The sequence below is a fragment of the Zingiber officinale genome, chromosome 5A (assembly GCF_018446385.1).
Source record: "Zingiber officinale cultivar Zhangliang chromosome 5A, Zo_v1.1, whole genome shotgun sequence".
Classification (NCBI taxonomy): domain Eukaryota; kingdom Viridiplantae; phylum Streptophyta; class Magnoliopsida; order Zingiberales; family Zingiberaceae; genus Zingiber; species Zingiber officinale.
The window spans coordinates 113,643,786-113,663,229 of record NC_055994.1 but is presented as its reverse complement, the minus strand read 5'-3'; the positions used below and the strand labels follow the sequence as shown (position 1 = coordinate 113,663,229).

Here is a 19,444-nt window from a genome sequence, read left to right as displayed (position 1 = left end):
ATCAGTCATTGTATATTTAAGGTATTAATGAGTTTATTGGTGTAAATATATTTTTATGTTTTCAAGGAGATTCTCTTTATTATAGGTTTTCCAAAAAAGCACACGGCAGGGCGAAAGGAAATTCAACAATGGTGGTTGCGAACATGGTGTTGGTGATTTTGAGTTTGTATACTCTCTTGTATCTAACTGGTAATATAATTGTTTGAGTCATAGTTACTAATTTATCTATACAATCACATCTCTAAAATCTAACAACTTTGAATTTAGTGGCGAATATGAACTGACTATGGATGGCATACATGAAAATTTCCCACGTCTTTCTTACCATGATCCCATGATGAGAAAAACCGTGAGTTCATATTTGACTGTTACTTGATTTCTTTTACCTCCAGATTTCCTATATATGTTAGCTTAAAACATTCTTGTTTGTGCTACATGAAGGTTAAATGTCTTAACATGCTTGGCATTTCTGATTCGCTGCTTCAGTATGTATTGAGAACTCAACAAATGTCTCTCCTTGGTAACAATTGCAGTTTAAGTTTTGAGCTTCCTTAGCCATTTCTTATTTAAAAAACAAGTGTGTTTTTGTCTCAGCTTATCAACCTCCTCTAGTTATATCTATGAGTCAGCTGATTGCTCAAGTTGAAAAGCCAAACATTGAGTGGCCAAGGACATTTCACAGGCATTTACTCCTAACTCTAAATGCTCTTCTCTCTGTTATGGTTTATGGATCTTGAACTTCTTTAAACATTCTAGATGTCGGTCACAACTTGTGGAGAAGAAAGAATTGTTGAAGACTTGGCTAACTATGATTTCACCCTCGATATCTCGACATCTCTCTATCATGTCTTTTGTGGAAGATATTGTTTCACCACTGTTGCATATTCTTTCACCACCATCTTTGAGACCAGTAAGTGCTTATTTCTATTTGACAACTAGAGGACCTTGTTTATGTATATTTTTAGAAAACCCTAAACTAAACAACTAAACCTGTGAGAATGAATTAAAATTTCTTGTCATTTAGCCATCAATGGCAAGCTTTCTGCTTATTGCTCCACCTCTCAATTGAAATTGACACTTCCTCGACACATGGGGCTTGTGGATACCAGTTGAAACCATGCTGGTTGACTTATCTCAGTGGGTTCAGATAGTGTTTGTGTGAAGACCATCACATCTTGTTGGGAAAGGAGGGTTATGTGGTGAGGGGGAAAAGGCCAGACATTGGTAACCTAGTCAATTGAACTAGTGATTTTAGGGTTTGGGTTGATAAGTTCACATTGCTTATTAGTTGCATTTATTATTAGCTTTAATATTAGTATATATATATTAATATGAGATATTTTATATTAATTTTAGTTATGTTAATTAGTATTAATATGCTTTATTGATATTAATTATACAAATCAGTTGTATTAATAAGGTATGTTATTATAGTTAATATGAATATTATTTAATTAATTATATTTTTAATATCAATATTAATTATTTTTTTATTAGTTAGAGTTAATATATCTAAATTATATTAACATGTATATTATTGTATTAATAAATTATATTACTTATAATTTTATACTTATTAAATTTTTAGCTACATTGTACATTCTAATGTTAATTAATTTTAGTACTATTTATGCTATTTATAAAGTTATTAATAACATTTATATTCATATTTCAGTAAGTTATGTAAGTTTTAAATACATTTAATAAATTATATAAAATATAATTACATTTTCTTTATGTTATAATTAGTTTTTAAGATGGAGATTTGCCAAAAATATATATTTACATCTAGATAAACTAATCACATGAGTTAATGTAACTTAGGAATCTAATTTTTAAAAGTGTTACGTTTTATAAAAGTTTGTTTTGGTATATTCTGTTGTCTAAGAGGACAAGTTATTCTTTAAATTTTGAATTGTTTTATTCAAAATGTAGGATATTTTTGGTAGGAGTTCAATTCAATTTTGTTTCTTACCTAGTTGTAATTTGGTTTGTTTCCTTATTCAATTGAGTCGTTTTAGGCATAGAATTATTTCTTTTCTTGAACTTTTTAAATTTATTTGGTTTATGTTTTTAAAAGGGACCCTAATCTTTATATACTTGTCATCTTTGTATAATATAATTTTCTCATTTTATGTTTTCCTCCTTGAGATCATTTGTTTTATTTTGTGTGATTGTTTACCCCTTATGCTTTATCAAACGGTATGGGATCTTTGTGTAAGTTTTGATTCACCTTCATGACTTATGTTTAAAAATTAAAACACATTCATGCTATCCAATTTATTACCTTCTACTTAGAGAGTTAAGATATGGTGCCCACCCTCCGTGCCTACCTTCGGTGGGTGACTGAGAGGGAGGCACCCTTGTGGGCCCCTCTGGGCCCACCTGGCACATGGGTGCTTGGCACGTGTGGTGGGCACCATATCAAGTTTGTCTACTTAGATATGCCATTTTATGGTTATTTATGACTAAATCCTGCCAACCTAGAAACTCAGTTTTATTTTCTACTGCTTGCCATCACATTCCGATTTGTATAGAGAGCTGATATGTGAACTATATGTCAATGCTACAAATAATCATAAAGAATATAAATTGATCCACCAAGGTACTTTAAAAGAGAAGTATATAGATACATTTATTAGCCCGAATAATATTATAATTACTCTTCCAGAAGAGCATTCATTTGACCGTTCCTTCTTGTCAGGGTATCCTTTATTCAGTTCAAAATGAAAAGTGAAACTAAACTAAATTAAAATTCAGATATAGTTTGTTTGTTCACCAAATAAATTCAGTTCGATTTGGATTCACTGAAGTGTAAAAAATTTGAGTTTGATAGTTTGTAAAAGCAAACAAATTGAAAAATCAAATTTATCTTTTTCAATAATGAAATATATTTGTAATTGAGAATCATGTAAATTATTCAATGTTTACAAACTACATTATAAATCTACAAGATGACAACTTAATTTGACGGTTATATTTTATAAATAAATTTGATTTGTCAATCTTATAATTTTATAACAGAATAAAATTCTAATAGAAGGGTGTAAATTTGGATCATTTTAAACTAAAGTATGCCAAGTAAAAGATTTTAGATTAGTTTCGATTCGGTTTAGGTTTACTTCAGTTTTGATGAAAGTTCGGTTTGATTAATTTTATTCAGTTCGGTTCGGTTTCGGGTTTAGACAATAATCATGATGAAAATTGATTTACGGTATGTTTTTAAAAATCAATTCAATTTTTAATCAATGCTTATGTAAATTTAATAGGAGATTTTTCAATTTCCATCCTTATATATTGACTTTGTTAGGCGAAGCTTCTTCAATTATGTGCTAGTGGTTAGGATTATTATTTTAACAATCAATAGTTGCAACGAAGATGCAAAAAATAATTTTCATCCAAGTATTAGTTAATTTTTCTTATCCATTAGATGGGGCAACCAAATCAGAAAAGAATAAATCAACACTTATATTCTCAAGAAATGGGAAAAAAAACATCATTTCTTCGATTACTAGAATGGATACTGAAGGAAAGATGATGATAAGATAATGTTGAATAAATCAGTGATGTAATTGTTCCTTACATTTAGAAACAATGATCCAAGAAATATGATTACTCATTAATAGTCAATTTCTCCTTAATGGCAGAGCTTAATACAAATTAAGAATTTATGTCATGCATTTGAGGTTTCTTCCCTTGTCAAAGAATATACTTCTTGAAAATATGTGCCTTTCTCAAACCTTCTATTGGGGGTTCTTCTGAAAATTTAAGAACCACCCCTTATATTGACTCTATCAATGTATTCATAATGCTGGCTGTCACTTCTCCGATTTACCCTAGTGGTCGGTTGAAAATTTCCGTGGGGCCAGGCCGGTCAACCCAGTTTCGACGTTACCTAACCCGATTAATCTATCAATTGCCTACCCAATGACTATACGTGTGGAAATAAGTATTAATCTACTCACTACATAGAAACAAATCAACTCACAAATATTGTCATACGATGTCATCCATAAAATAAAGCATAGTCAAATGTAGAGAATGATGAGAAAACCCACTAGTGTCTCCTCTGAACCAACATGTTGTTCCAACCACAAGTGCCAATAAGTACACACTAAATTCATAACTATGGTACATCTCTAAGTTGACCCCTCAAAAAAAAAAAAAAAACTACAAGAACAATTAGAATCTTTTATCAACATTCCATAGTCTCTCCTCTGAATACATTTGCAAATGCTTGTTCATCACTGACAAGTGAAACTTGGAGGCTACAAAATAATAGGTAGGCATCAATACCACTTCTCGAAAATAATCAACATCGACATATACTAAATTCTCATAATAGGTAACATGTAACTATAGTACAACAATGGGTAAAGGAAGATAAGCCTCCCATTATACAATATTGGATCAATAATAAAATAACCTTATCTTACCTTATTGATTCTTAGATAGCCACACTACACACTACATTGTTCTAACAAACATCTAATTCCAAGACATAGAATACATATTTAAAGTAAGCCAAATATACATGCAAAATAATCAGCTATTGGCTAAAGCTTGCCAAGTAACGTGAGTATCATACTAATTACTCATTATCACAGGGACTAACTCCAAAGTATAATGGCTGTAGCTTACCTGGTAATACAAGAGTCACATTAACGGCCACTATTGCTGGAAACTAAGTTTTAAAAAATGATGATTTAGTCCAGCATCTCCAACCTAAATTTTATAGATTTCATGGATTCAAAATGATTTAATAATTTGTGCGTCTAGTCTAAGTGGTTTAATGACTTGACCACGTCTCCATACTTATCCTCTAATCTGTCTTGAAATTTCCAATTTGGCTGCCTAAAGGCTTCAAGGCATCATGATCCTTGTTTAGGATCGATGCATAGGCTAGGGGGTTTAATACTTGATCGCTTAATCATTTACTTGTTTATATTTGCAATAGAGTTAGTATGTAGCGGAAAAGAAATTCTAACATGCCTTTGACACATTGATGAATTACTCCTAGAATCCTTTTATTTTTTCTTCTTTTCAGATGCCAAGTGAAGAATCCTCTTACAATATAAGCTTACAAACAACGACAAAAAACACAACAAAATATAAAGAAAACAACTACTAATACTAAGTTTTTATTCCACTTGATGGGGTCGACTATATGGATCCTCTAATGTCACTAGACTTGATTCCCTACTATATCATCTATATTTAAATCAATTTTATCTTATTTTATTATTACTAATTGAGTTTTTTTTTGTCTCTCTCTTTCACAATTAATATGTGTATTTGTTATGATCTCACTGAATCATTTATTGGTCGCATAAGTATATTCTATATCATTTTAATGTGTATCTCGAAGTTTTCTCTCAAGAGGGGTAATTTTGACTCTCTCTCTAATGTTCTCATTTTTTTATCCTATCAATTCTTGTCCGCCATTCACGTTAACATGCTCATCTTTGTGAATTTTATCTTTCATATATGCTCAATTCATGAAACAACATTCACTTCCATATAACATAACATGTTCAATCATTGTTTTGTAAAACTTTCTTTTAAATTTTAAAAGGACCTTACGATTACAAATAAAGCATAGGATATACCCCTCCATCCTTTTGTAAAAACAAACCTAGATACTTAAAACTCTTAGTTATAAGTAACTTGTCATCTTCTATGTTCTACTACTAAACCTAGATGTATAACTTCTATTGTTAATTTTACAGACATGAATTCAAATTAATTTTTTTGTCTCCTTGGTCTCGTTTCTTATTTTTTTTATCAACTCCTAAAAATTCATGCTATGACTCATTAGCTTAATGCTTCTATAATTTATATAATTTTGTACTCTCTTTTATTTTTATATAGGGGACTAGATTACTTATCTTTCATTGATTATACATTTTCGTTTTCAATATCATATTGAATAATTTTGTAAACTATTTAATACTTTTCTTCCGTAAACACTTTCATACCTCTATTGAAATATCATCCGATCTAACTATTTTCTATAAAAATTTGAATTTTTATACTCTTTTAACCTACTTATTTTTTTTAAAGCTTTGATGGCCACCTAAACCTTAAAAATTTGATAAAAATACCTCTACTATCGCTCCTTTATTTCCTCATTCTTTATAAATATTCTATTGGATTTATCTTAAATGCATCTTATTTGGATAAAATTTATTTTCCTCTCTCTCTTGCTTTATCTATTCTATAAATATCTCTTTCTCCTTGTTTTGTGTCAAGTTGTCGATACAAGCACATGCCAAAAAACAATGAGGGAAAGCCAACATGTCATTCAAACCACAAGTGCCAACAAGGACATGCCAAAACCATAACGTGAGCACATCTCCATGTTAAACCCAACAAGATTCTACATGGGTCTTATTAGCATTGCCCTAGTCTTTCCTCTAAGCAAGGTTGTGGATTCACTGTCCAGCACCACTGACATATGAATCTCGAGGCTACAAAATAGTGAATGTCAGTACCACATATTGGAAACAATCAACATCTACATATAGTAATTGCTCATAATAGATAGCACACAATTATATACAACAATGAGTGAAGTAAAATAAGCTATCCATCATACATATTAGCACAACAATAAAATAACCATATATATCCCTTACCAATTCTCCTACCGTCAACCTGCAAATTCTAATAAAATTCAATATCAACACATCAACTACATGTCTAAGATAAGCCAAATATATATGCAAAATAATTATGTATTGGCAGAAGCTTAGAGAGTAACGCGAGAGTCACTCTAATCACCCTCTATCATGGGGACTAAGTCTCAAGTTGCAATGACCATGGCTCACCAAGTGATGTTGGAGTCAAATTAACTGTCCTCTATTGAAAGAAACCAAGTCCTAAATATGACGACACATTCTGGCATGCCCAACCAAAATTTATGGATTTGAATGGGTGGCAATTCTAGACCAGGGGTTCCAATGCCTCAAGCCGAACACACGGGCAACATGACCCTTGCTGAGATAGTGACTCTACTAGCCTGCCATGGAAAGGTTATGCCTTTTTGGAGCCATAGTTCACTTACACACATCAACTACATGTCTAAGGTAAGCCAAATATATATGCAAAATAATTATGAATGGCAGAAGCTTAGTGAATAATGCGAGAGTCGCTCTAATCACCCTCTATCATGGGTATTAAGTCTTAAGTTACAATGACCATGGCTCACCAAGTGATGTTGGAGTCAAATTAACTGCCCTCTATTGAAGGAAACCAAGCCCTAAATATGATGATGCATTCTGGCATCCCCAACCAAAATTTATGGATTTGAATTGGTGGCAAATCTAGACCAGGGGTTCCAATGCCTCAACTACTGGGCAACATGACCCTTGCTGAGATAGTGACTGACTGGCCTGCCATCGAAAGGTTATGCCTTTTTAGAGCCATAGTTCACTTACTAAGTCACCACCCACCTTTATCCCGATGCTTTTGATTTGCCCTCTATGATTAAATGATTCTAGCCATGGGTTGAAAGGGAATTGATTTGCTTTCGAAACATTTCGAACTCCACCTGGAAGCCACTGTCCTAACTAAAGAAAAATCTCATCTTAGGTCTAACCTCTCCTTTTGGTTCGAAATATTTATTATTTAGATGTTATGGGTTTTGTCAGTTTCTTTTGGTTGATCTCGTCTAGGAGGTTAAGATATTTAATCTAGTTTAAATTTGTAATTGTCTTATTATAAGTGTATGATAATTTTGGCATATGTTCAATTATTTTTTTAAATTTATAAATTGGTTTATTTCCTACTTTGATTGAGTCATTTTAGGAATATGATGATCTTTTTAAATGTTTTAAATTTATTTTCAATTTTGCTTATGCTGATGTCTACAGTAGAGACTCCAGTCCCCTCATGTTTATCGTGTTCGTATAATAAAATTTCTTCTTTATGAGTTTTCTTTCTCAAAGATTTTTTGTTCTCTATGTGATAATGCTTGTTTTTTAATGTGAAATTGTGTAACCCTTATCCACATTAAGCGATATCTCATAGAGAGTGAAGCGGTAAGGGCACTCAGTTGTCTCCCAGGTACCCATGGTAAGGGATGCTGTGGCCCCGCCCGTCGCAAGTGCTTCCCGATTTATCCTAGTGGCAGGTGGAAAACTTCCGTGAGGTCGAGTCGGTCACTCAGGCTTGACGTTATCTAGTTTAGTTAATCATTTTTTTCATAGAGAGTTTTAGGACGCCAAGTTGTCGGCACATGTGGTTCGATCCCTAGCTACGACGCATTTGCAGGGATTTTTCCTCCAAATGGAGTGTGTAATCACAGGATGCTGAGCTTCTAGGCCGCCGCCATGAGCGCTTCCCGATTTACTTGGCGGCCGGTGGAAAATTTTCGTGGGTCGGGCCAGTCACCCCAGGTTCAGTGTTACCCGGTTCATCATTTTTTTTACAGAGTTTTGATCTACTTATGTTCATCACTAAATTTTTCTATTGACAACAAGCAGATTGTGAGAGGGTTGCTATATTGTATACATTTATCCATTTTTAATGAATCATTTAATTGCTATAGTCTTACTTTTGGAAGTTAATAAATCAATTGCAAGAGGATTAAAAGTGTAGACATGAAAAGGTATCAAAATTTTACTATTTTAGAAAGAGAACAAAAGTTTAAAACTTTGCTTGAGAGATAATTTGTATTGAGAAAATAATATAGTTTATTGTTCTCATAACTCTACTTCTGTTCATTTTCATAGGTTGACTAGTTACTTCCAATGTGGGAATCATAAGAAGTAAAACAATCATATACAAAACATTCATACAAGAGGCTCTCTTTTTTGTAGATACAAAGGTGATCTAATCTTCCATAGTTAACGAAGGCATATGGTATATGTGGTCAATCACAAATAGTGAGGACTGGAAGGCTTCTTGTTGTATTACCTGCCATCATTTTCTATGTTTTAAAGTTCTTGACAACCTCATTGTAACAAAGTTTATTGATTTTAGCAGCAATTTAATTGTGACTACTCCACAAATAAATTTCTCTTCCTAACCTATTCCTTACATCTCAAGGGTTCACCAATTGCTCCTTTCTTCTTCTTCGGTGCTGATCGGTCCAAGTCAGTATTGGTCGGAACTAATACTCTGGTTTGAAAATCTAGGATAGGTTAGAAAAGTTATTCTGTTTAAGTTTGAGTTACATATAGCAGCTTGATACCTTCATTGTGCTTTTCTGGGTAGTGGATCATGATTATGTTTGAGGCATTTCTGGCCTAGCATATATGGCTTGCCCTTGGCCAATCTTAACATTTTTATTTTTCTCATAGTATGTTTGTACTTAGTTTGGTGTGAGACGTACTTGTGCCTCCAAGGGAAATGGATTTTCACTTTTTGTATAGCAGACTACATGAATGCATGGATTGCTTTCAATACCTTTGGAAATTCTTGCATTTCACATAGCTTTCTAATTTTGTCATTATATTCTCACCTTTCATTCTTTAAATTGGATGAAGTATTCTCTCCGTAAGTTTTCAGGTGTCATCACATCTTCTATCAGAAAGAGAAAAAGATGACCTATGCCAGCTTGTGGATACTATGGTTTCTCTCTCTATTATGTACAAAAGTTCAAAAGCTGATCCTCCAGAAAAGAGCCATAAATATGGATCTTCAATTGATGTTGTACAATTAATCATTGATCCCCCACTTCATGACTATGCGAACTTTAAGGTCTTTCTTTGTTTTATCTTAGTTGAGTAGTGATTAGTTGGTTTCTCTGTTTTCTAAGTGATAAGTGATAACAGGAGTATCAGTCTCAACATTTTGTATTATCTGGAGCAATTCAACAAATCTTAGTGCATGAGGTGAGTCCTAGTAAATTCAATATGAGAATGATATATTATTATTATTTCTGACTATTGTTGTTTTTCTTTTCACATTGCTTTTGTTGCTTAGGTGAATGCTCTAAATAAATCACAATCTCAATAGGTTGCTAATTTAAGGCTTTATGTAGTAGAAATCTAAATTCGTGTCATAGTTTGAGATTTCAGCATAAATTTAGATTTTCCTCTCAAATATAAGAGTTTCCTTTTAATGTTAAGAGTTGTTTTAAATTTTTAGAAAACTTTATTACATTTTTTTGGGATATGATTTTTCATTATTTTTATAAAGACTTGGTCTCACCAAAAGGGTTAGGATTTTATGTAATTGATTTATTTTTTATTTTATAATATTTTCCCCTCTTTGTTAGTTTCAAATGATTTTTGTAGCCTACATTGTTAGCCTTGTACCTTGACAACTTTTTTCAATGCTTGTGAATTGCATCAAATTCATATTAGAGTTGGATTGGCTTGCATGTTTCTCTTTAATCCGAGCTCGAGTGTCCCAGCCTTTAGTTGATTTTGAGCCCTTGATGACATCTTGGACATCGATCAATTTCTTCCATCCAAAATCTATCACTATTGAGGAAAGATCATGGACAAGACTCCATCTACCAAGCAACAACCTCTTGCAATATAAACTTCACTGCCCTTGGGTCCCCCGCCTTTAAGGCCATCTCTAGATTGTCTTCTTCTCCTCTGTTGCCTCATATGTCTACCCTAGTGCTAGACGCTCGCAATAACTTCAAGCACTCTTAAACATACAGCTCAATGACACACCTAGGTAGTCAATGAATCCCACTGTTGTCTTTGTGATATAGAGATTTCACCTCCCACACTTCCAACCATGAAGGCAACCCCCTTGTTTGTTGTACACTCCATCCTAGCTCTTGCTTCTTCTCCTCACATTATTTGCACCTACGTTCCATCTCTAGTCATTCATGCTACACTATGTGGTGTGAATATCACCAAAGTTGTCCTCTTCTTAGGCGCCCACCCTTGCTAATTGGTTGGTGACCTTAGCTAAACTTTTTTTAAAATTGAGAACCAACCTTCTTGATCCCTCTTGCATATAAGCGATTATTGCCCACATTATTGCTTAAAAAATTATTCCTTGCATGATTATTCCCATTGTTACAACCACTTGATGTGTCCCTAAATGGCTACTTCTAGCACTTGCTGCCAGTGTCCGTTCAATCCAACTAATTATGACACACTATCTTTCCTTTACAAGTGACTTATCCTTGCTTGGGATGAATCCTTGGCCTCTCCCTCTCGGGTAAACATGGTCATGGGGGTAGCCATATCTAATTAATAAATAATTAATAATAATGTAAAAGTGAAATATATATATATATATATATATATATATATATATATATATATATAGAGAGAGAGAGAGAGAGAGAGAGAGAGAGAGAGAGAGAGAGAGAGTGGGGGAATGTTTCTAAAAAATTGAAGGATAGAGATTTGGTTTTAGATCCTATGCAGGGGTGAGGATCTATTCCAAGTTATTTATAAGCTAAAATTGGGATTCAACGCAAGATTGCAAAGTGTAAAGTTCAATCCAAGTAAATTATGACCCACTATATTGCCAAGGGAAAAGAGGCTTGCTTTCTGCAATCATTGGACAATTTCAAAATTAGATTAAGCAAGCTTGCACCATCCTCACATAATTATTTTTCTATTAAAGATCTTTTATTTCTTTAGTTGATAATTTTAATTTACTGTATTCAAATACTTTTTCTCATGAAGTTTATCTATCATGGAACATTATTCATTTTAAAGAAAATGATGAAAATTGAAAATTGTATTAATTTAAAACTTATCTAATACATGAGATCCTAATTGATAACACGACTTACTATTCGTAAAATAATAGACATTTTTATTAAAATTCTGTGCTATTGCATTTTATATTTTATAGAGTCATTATCCCATGATTTATGAAATATTTTGTCTAGTTTTTAGGGATATAAATGATAAAATCATCATCTCTCAAACTCTTCAAATTGGCTAATAGATGTTTATCATTTCTATCTTGGATACAATAAGTTGAAACACTTAGCTACTTAGTAAGTATCATGGTTTGAAATTTCTTATCCTGCTGGCAAAACAGTCAAAATGTATCATTTTGGTAATTCACTAAAAGTTCATACCACTCGGCCCCAAAGTTCAAAATCTTGAGTTATGTCATTGTTTTGGTCTTTGACCACAAAGATACTATTTTTGTGTCGTGTGGATGGTCCGATGTATAGTATTGGTGACATATTGAAGGTTGAAAGAGGAAGGAGAATTGTGTGTGCTAAGTGGTATCGAGTTTCAGTGACTTACTAGAATAATATGTTTCAACCGTTTTGCCTGATATTCTATAGGATTTAAAACTTGCTTGGCAAACATGCCTTCCTATGCTTCACCTCTTTCTTTCTTCAACTACAATCCATTACCGACACGATGCATCAAAACTCGGTAGGATACCATAATAGCATCGTTCTAGTTAAAGATTGAAATTTCGACATGACTTGAGATTTTGAGCCTTAGTAGGTATATCTACAAGTTGTCCATGTGTAGATGCATAAAGAGTACAAATCAACCGACTTTCTAGTTTCTCTTTAATGAAGTGTTTAGCAATTTCAATGTGCTTTTAATCTTGTTATATCAGATTATAAGCTATACTAATCATTGACTTATTATTACAATAAAGTCTCATTAGATCATCCACTTTGTCTTAAACAAAATAGTTTGTACACACTTTGAACTATTTCTCGAGATTTTGGCTATGCTATAGACCATACTTCCACATCTTGTTTCTTACTTTGCGTCACGAGGTTACTACTAAGAAAGGTGCACTCTGTTGACCTCCTATCAACTACAAACCCTGTATAATCAATGTCTATATATGCCTCTAGCACCAAACCGTCATAAAATAGATTCCCTTTCATAGTGTTCCATTAAGATACTATAATACTCAGAGAGCTACTTGCACATGAGCTTCTTTTCGGTTATGCATGAATTGACTAATTAGACTTACTGCGTATTCTACGTCTACTTATGTATTATATATAAATAAATTTTCCTACCAAATATTGATGCATTCTCTTATGTATTGTGATATCTTCCTTTGTTATTCCAACTCTGAGATATAGGTCTATTGGAGTTCTTGTTGTCTTGTATGCTATCTTGCCTTATTCTTTAAGGATATATGGAACATATTCTTGTTGGGAGATAAAAATGCCTTAGAGTAAGTCACCTTAATCCCAAAGAATTTCAACCTTAACAACACTTAATTTTAAATTTCTTGCTTTTGTTTTTGAATATGTCTATTACATTTCATCCAAAATGTCCTTAGCATTGCCCAACTCGTGTCATTAATCTTAGGAACCATTGAATTTCATAGTGACACCCATAGTTTAAAATTTTGACTGGTATTGGAGTTTCAGTTTATGACGATACAGTTTTGGCATTGTATCATACCATACTGATATGATTTTTGATATTTGTTAAAATAAATTTTTTAACCTCAATATTAAAAAAAATAAAAATACAATATACAAAATAAAATATTTTTTTTTTAAAAAAATGTGAATCGTGAGATTGCGGGGCCCTTGTGAGCTACGGGATTACGACGCTCTTGTGAGCCTGTGGAGGTCATTGTGATCCCGCAGCACCCTCGTGGGATAGCAGCACCCCCGTGACTCGTGAGATCGCGATGCTTCGAAATTTGATACCACTCAATACAGATAGTGGTCCTTTCTTTGTTTAATCTCTTTCTTCCTTCAATCTCCAATTTGTGACCGACAACGTGTGTCAGTGCGTCAACATGGTATCTAGTCGAAGATCGAAACTACGACATGGTAGTGATATCAAGTTTCAATAATTTATCAAAACGAAATATTTTGATTGTTTCATTCGACACGGTATGAGATTGTTAGGGTCGATTTGTAACTAGAGGGGGGGGGGGGGGGGGAATAGCTCGCCGCGCTTCGTTGTCTTGTTTCGTGATGATGATATGCAGCGAAAAACACTCAAGCAACACTAACGTTAGGATTTACTTGGTATCCACCTCAAGAAGAGGTGACTAATCCAAGGATCCGACCCGCACTCACTCATCCACTAATAAAACACTCCTCGGTAGCTACCGAAGGCGGAGAAGTCTTGTACAACCTCTTAATACAAGAAGAAAGAAAAACAAGCTTATACAATAACAAATCTTACAAGATTTACACAAATGGGGAAACCCTAACTTGTTTCTCCTTATATGGAATGCCTCTTGATCTTGGAAGTGCAACAACACCTTGCTCCAAGAAACTTCAAGAACTGGCGTGAACATGTGAGAATGATCGCAAGAAGAGGAGAGGAAGAAGTGCGGAGGAAGACGCTCGCCAACGACTTTATCTTGCGCAACGGTCGTCTCCCAATCGATTGGCCGATCGATTGGGGAGGCTGAATCGATTGGCTGATCGATTCAACCTTCTTCTATGCTCTCTGGAAAATGGCATGAATCGATCGGACGATCGATTCCGCTCTCTTGCGTCACACGCGATTTCCAGCCCCCACTCGATCGGCTAATCGATTGGCGGTGCCCAATCGATCGGTTGATTGATTGGGGACCGTTATGTGCTCGCGACATTTCTTCCCAATCGTTCAGTTGATCGATTGGGATGTTGTTTGTCGCAGCACTGTGCTCAATCGATCAGCTGATTGATTGGGCTCGGTCCAATTTGATCACTTGATCAAATTGACCAACCCTAGCTTGCTCGAGTCATGTCTAAGGTGCTCCAAACCTAACATCCGGTCAACCGTGACTTGTTGGGACTCCTCGTGCCTAGCATCCGGTCAACCTTGACCTGCTGGGACTTATTCACCAAGTGTCTGGTCAATCCTTTGACCCACTTGGACTTTTCTCCTCGTGCCAAGTGTCCGGTCAACCTTGACCCACTTGGACTTACCGTCTCGTGCTAAGTGTCTGGTCCTCCATCACCCACTTGGACTTCCTTCCACCAGATGTCCGGTCATCCTTGACCCATCAGGACCCAGAGGGGAATTGTATCAACAATCTCCCTAATCAGACGATTGCATCTGCAATCTCCATGTATTGTTAAACATCGAAACCCAAACATTAAGACTCAAGCTTGAACCAACTCACACTTAGTCAACCAGGTCAACCTTGACTTAGGGATATTGCACCAACAGAGATTTTAAATCATAATTACTAGTACCCTAAAAGATCCTCCACCAAAGCTAGAAATAGCAAAGGAGACCTCTCAAATCCTCGTTGAAATAAGAGAGAAAGGAATTAGTGGTAGTGTCAACCATAGAGCCCTAGGAGACAAGATGAAACCCAACTCTCCATGGGTTAACAATCGTTCCAGAGTGATTTAGAAATACAATTATAGAAAATTCACTTGATGAATTACCACATTTTTAGTTTCAAGAGAAATTTAGAGTACTAAAGAATTTAATCTTGGTAAGATATGTGTTAGTCCCTATCCTATGTATTTGGTTCTCTTGAAATCAATAGGTCATTAATTGAAATTGAATACATATTTAGAAGAACTTGCTGGTAAATTGCTATCATCAAGAAACGCTGACGCCCTGCTAAAACCAAAACTTTTATCTAACCATGAGATCCCTTCCCTAAGACCTAAGAACTTTCTTGCAAATTCTAATTCTTAAGTCCAAAAGAGCTTTATGATAAATTAATTCCTTCTGAGAGCACCCAACGCTATCTCACCCGACACTGTCTCATCATATACTTATTAAAATTCTTGTTGCATATAGTATTTGACAATGCTTTACTTAGCCTCCTAAAGAATCCAAAGTTCTTCTCTAGCTTTCTCAAGAGTCCCTATCACTCATTATGCTTCCTAAAAGACCTCTTATCTTCTTTCACATCCCTTCTTGAAAGACCTCCAATCCTCACAATAACCTTTTATTGAACCCCTTGTTAATCCTTCACTCGAGCTTTTTAAAAATTATTATCCTTTGCTTGTGTCTTATGTAAGTCCTCTGTTAACTCGCCACATTTGAGAAACAATTCACATGCTATTATACTACTGTCTATGATCTAAGTTTACAATTGTGATACTACCTTAACGACTCAAAAGACTGAACTAAATGAAAAAAAATAAACGGATAAAATATGAATTAATAAAATTGTGTGCAGTAGTTGAATTAAAACAATTACATTTTGTCTATTTATAGTCACTTCTAAAATTAAAGTTTGTCAGTATATTAATTCCTTTACTACTTCCAAAATTATTACACCCATAGGGTAGTCATTATTATGAAAGAAAAATATGTTGTTACACCTGTAGAGTCAACGAGGCAATGATATAAGGTATACCACGCTTTAATTAGCCATAGAAATCCCTTAAGGAGTTCTATGGAGGCATTTATATTCATTCTTATTGTAAGAAAAATTGATTTTACTGTCTACTTATGTGATTTTTAAATTTTGGTTATGTTATAAGATAGGCACATAGCATATTTCCAACTTTATATTGGAGTCATGGAAGGGTTCAACAAAAACGAAGAGAACAAAGTTAATACTTAATTCTACATGAATCATAAGTAGAAAGATAATACATCAACTTCTCAATTGTTTGAAGATTTGTCTAAAAAAGATATGAAAGAAATCATACTCAATAAACTTTGTGAGGAAATCATCGCTTATGCCTAAATCTTACGACCAAGTGTCAGGAGTAGAGATCTCCTTAGTTGAATGGAATGTGGTAGTTTGAGACTTGGGAGATAAATTTATGATTTTCTTGGAAATTTTGAGGCTTAAATTTCAGCAATTTCTTTTAGTTTTAAGAGCGCATTAAATTTTTAAAAGTTTAATTTTTTTAAAAAACTTGTTAGATATTTTTTAGGATAAGATAGGTCATTATTTATGAAGAATTGGCTTTGTTTGTAAGAGGCTTTACTTACTCATCTAATTGATTCATTTTAGAATTTATAATATTTTCCTCTGATGGTGAGTTTTGAGTTGGTCTAGTGCTGTATCAATTTAGTATAAGCTTGGTCCTATGCATTTTTTTTATAACTCCTTTGTTTTGCATTAATTCCATCTCTTTTGTGGCTGATATTTAATTACATTACAGGTTGATAAGTATAGGATTTTACGGGACAGCACTGTCAAAAGTGTCAATCAATTCAATGAAAACAACAACAGGGGTCCTGATCTTGCTAATGTAGATTTTGGAGTTACATCTGCTAAGAAGGCTTTGTCAGTCACTTATGAAGATGATAGCAAAACAAAAATGTCCATAGATCAGATCCAAAACTTAGCCAGTGGCAATATTTCAGTTGGCAAGAAAAGCTTTTCTTGTGGCTCAAACTCCAGACCTTTGAAGAAATCCTCAAACAATGCATCTAGTTTCTTTTCTAGGTAATTTGTTTACTGGTCCTAATAGTTATGGCTTAACTGGCATATGGTATAGTTTTTCTCTAATAATCAGTATGCTAGCTACATTAGATCTCTGTCAATCATATTTGTCTGAACAAGTTTGTTGTAAGACTATAACTATGATCTAATTGTTTCTGGTAACTGTTAAACACATCTTCAGGTTCAGAAATGCAACTGGTTCAAGTGCCAAAAATGCCTCGACAACTATTGAAAGAGATTCATGGCCATTGATATTCAAATACAACGAGGTATGACCTATGAACAGCATGATGGTTATATATATATATTAGCTAACAATGCTAAGAATCTAAATGAATTAAGATATGGAACTTTTTTATCTTTATACATTGTGGACCTTTTAGCTTTTTTAAGCTAATGCACATTTAGATATCATTCCCTTTGTGAAACCAAACATTCTTGAGGCATTTAACCATGCTACCAACACAAATACTTGCTTCTGGGTTATCTAAGAATTTGCAAATTATGGAAAATATATAGCAGAATATAACAAAAATATTTTATCCTGATTCCTGAATACTAGATGACTTAATTTTTTATAATTTAAAATTCCCATTTAGATTGGAAGTGACAACACTTTTTTCTGCTTTCTATGAATTGACTATGTAAAGCCCTAATAAGATTGAACAATAACAAATGGTAGAGAATAACTTACATAAATTCTCCTCCAGCTATGCTCATTCACTTCAAGGCACAAATTATTTATTTTTTGTTCATTTCATGTCATCAAATTACATTTCCATTTCTATTTAATTGTCGCATCAAAAAATAAACTGATTTTTAGTGTGCTCTTCTCGAGGCTACACTTCTTTCTCATATCCCACTTTGACATCTGTGAATCCTCATTCCGAAATCCTTTTGCCTTTCTATTAAATTGGCTCTTCATCCTCTTCAACATCCATTTTGCACTTATATTCTCTCCTCGCCACTCTTGTTGCTTCCTAGGTTTTTCACCTTTGGTCGTCCTTTCCATCCTCTAGAAGAAGCCATGCTTCTATTTCTATGTTTACCTTTCATGCCCTGGTGTCTGATTCATTGTCAACTTTATTGACCGTTGAACACTTTCATACTGCCATTCATGAAGGTTATTGCTATTGAAAACCTCATGAGCAATGATTAACCATGGTCATTGTCTCATGTTTTGGGGCAGCTAGCTAGCTTGACAATAGAAGGAGGATCAATCTATAGCTTTATGTTAGTGGTGGAATCCCATGCTACTATAATTCTTTGTTGAATGTGGAAGCAGGGATGGAGCTAAACAATGACCAAGTATGTGTAGGATCAACTTTACGTTAGAGGGGGAAGAATAACATTGAGAATTTTTCGAGCAGATAATGATTGAAATAATTGAACCAATAGAGTAACATAGTAGAAATAAAAATAACTTAAAACTGATTCAATCAACTATAGCATAACAATGTAAGCATGCAAGTAGTTGATCAACCAAATTAGAAATATAGACACGCGAAGCAATTATAAAAATATGTTTTTTATTTTTAATTTCCCCTTTCCAAAAAGCCTCTGGAGATGAGAAATCTTATATAAAAAGAATCTAAAAAGTTAAGCACAAATATAATAAATATGGAAACAAACAAAAATAAAATGTTACTCTAGATGTTGCTGATCTCAAATGAAGTGCGGGTTGCAACGTGTCGCAGCACAGAAAGTGAGAGAGGAGCATGAGCACAAGATATTGAGAGAATGAGTAATTGAGTGATTTCAAAGCTCTGCCTCGATGCTCTTTTTATAGCCCTTCTCCGGTCACCTCCCCAGTCGCTTGTATACGTATTGTGACATGACTGTAACTTCTATCTGTTAGATAATATTAACTGTGTTTCCCGACCGGTGAGTCAAATTTGATCTTGACTCGACTTGCTCGGGTTGCTAATAACCTCATCTCCTAGTCGTCTAGAAGTTGCTCCGGTTGTCTGTATGCTCCGGTCGTCTCGACCTAAATACGGTCGCGTGGACTCTCGATCTAAATACTTCACTCGTCGAGAGTTATCACTAGCTAATCTTTTCGGACTCCCTCTGGTCACCGTCGAACTTCTTACCTGCAATTGTTACACGAAGTGAGTAGGATGCAATATTTAAAGTTACACGAACTTACTTTAGGTCTAGATGCTTAGCTCCCAGCTAACCCATTTAGACTGAGTTGTCA

General features: G+C 34.1%; 1 protein-coding gene across 3 annotated transcripts in view; it reads left to right on the top strand.

Annotated features, from left to right (window-relative positions):
• Window positions 1-19,444, top strand: part of LOC121981409 (chromosome transmission fidelity protein 18 homolog) — a 92,766-nt gene that overhangs the window by 53,570 nt on the left and 19,752 nt on the right. For all 3 annotated transcript variants that reach the window (XM_042533906.1, XM_042533905.1, XM_042533904.1), the window contains exons 15-23: window positions 86-189; window positions 268-349; window positions 442-520; window positions 595-682; window positions 757-910; window positions 9,514-9,705; window positions 9,780-9,839; window positions 16,961-17,247; window positions 17,426-17,513. In XM_042533906.1, the coding sequence (XP_042389840.1) occupies window positions 86-189; window positions 268-349; window positions 442-520; window positions 595-682; window positions 757-910; window positions 9,514-9,705; window positions 9,780-9,839; window positions 16,961-17,247; window positions 17,426-17,513 (1,134 nt within the window). The remainder of the gene's footprint in view (window positions 1-85; window positions 190-267; window positions 350-441; window positions 521-594; window positions 683-756; window positions 911-9,513; window positions 9,706-9,779; window positions 9,840-16,960; window positions 17,248-17,425; window positions 17,514-19,444) is intronic.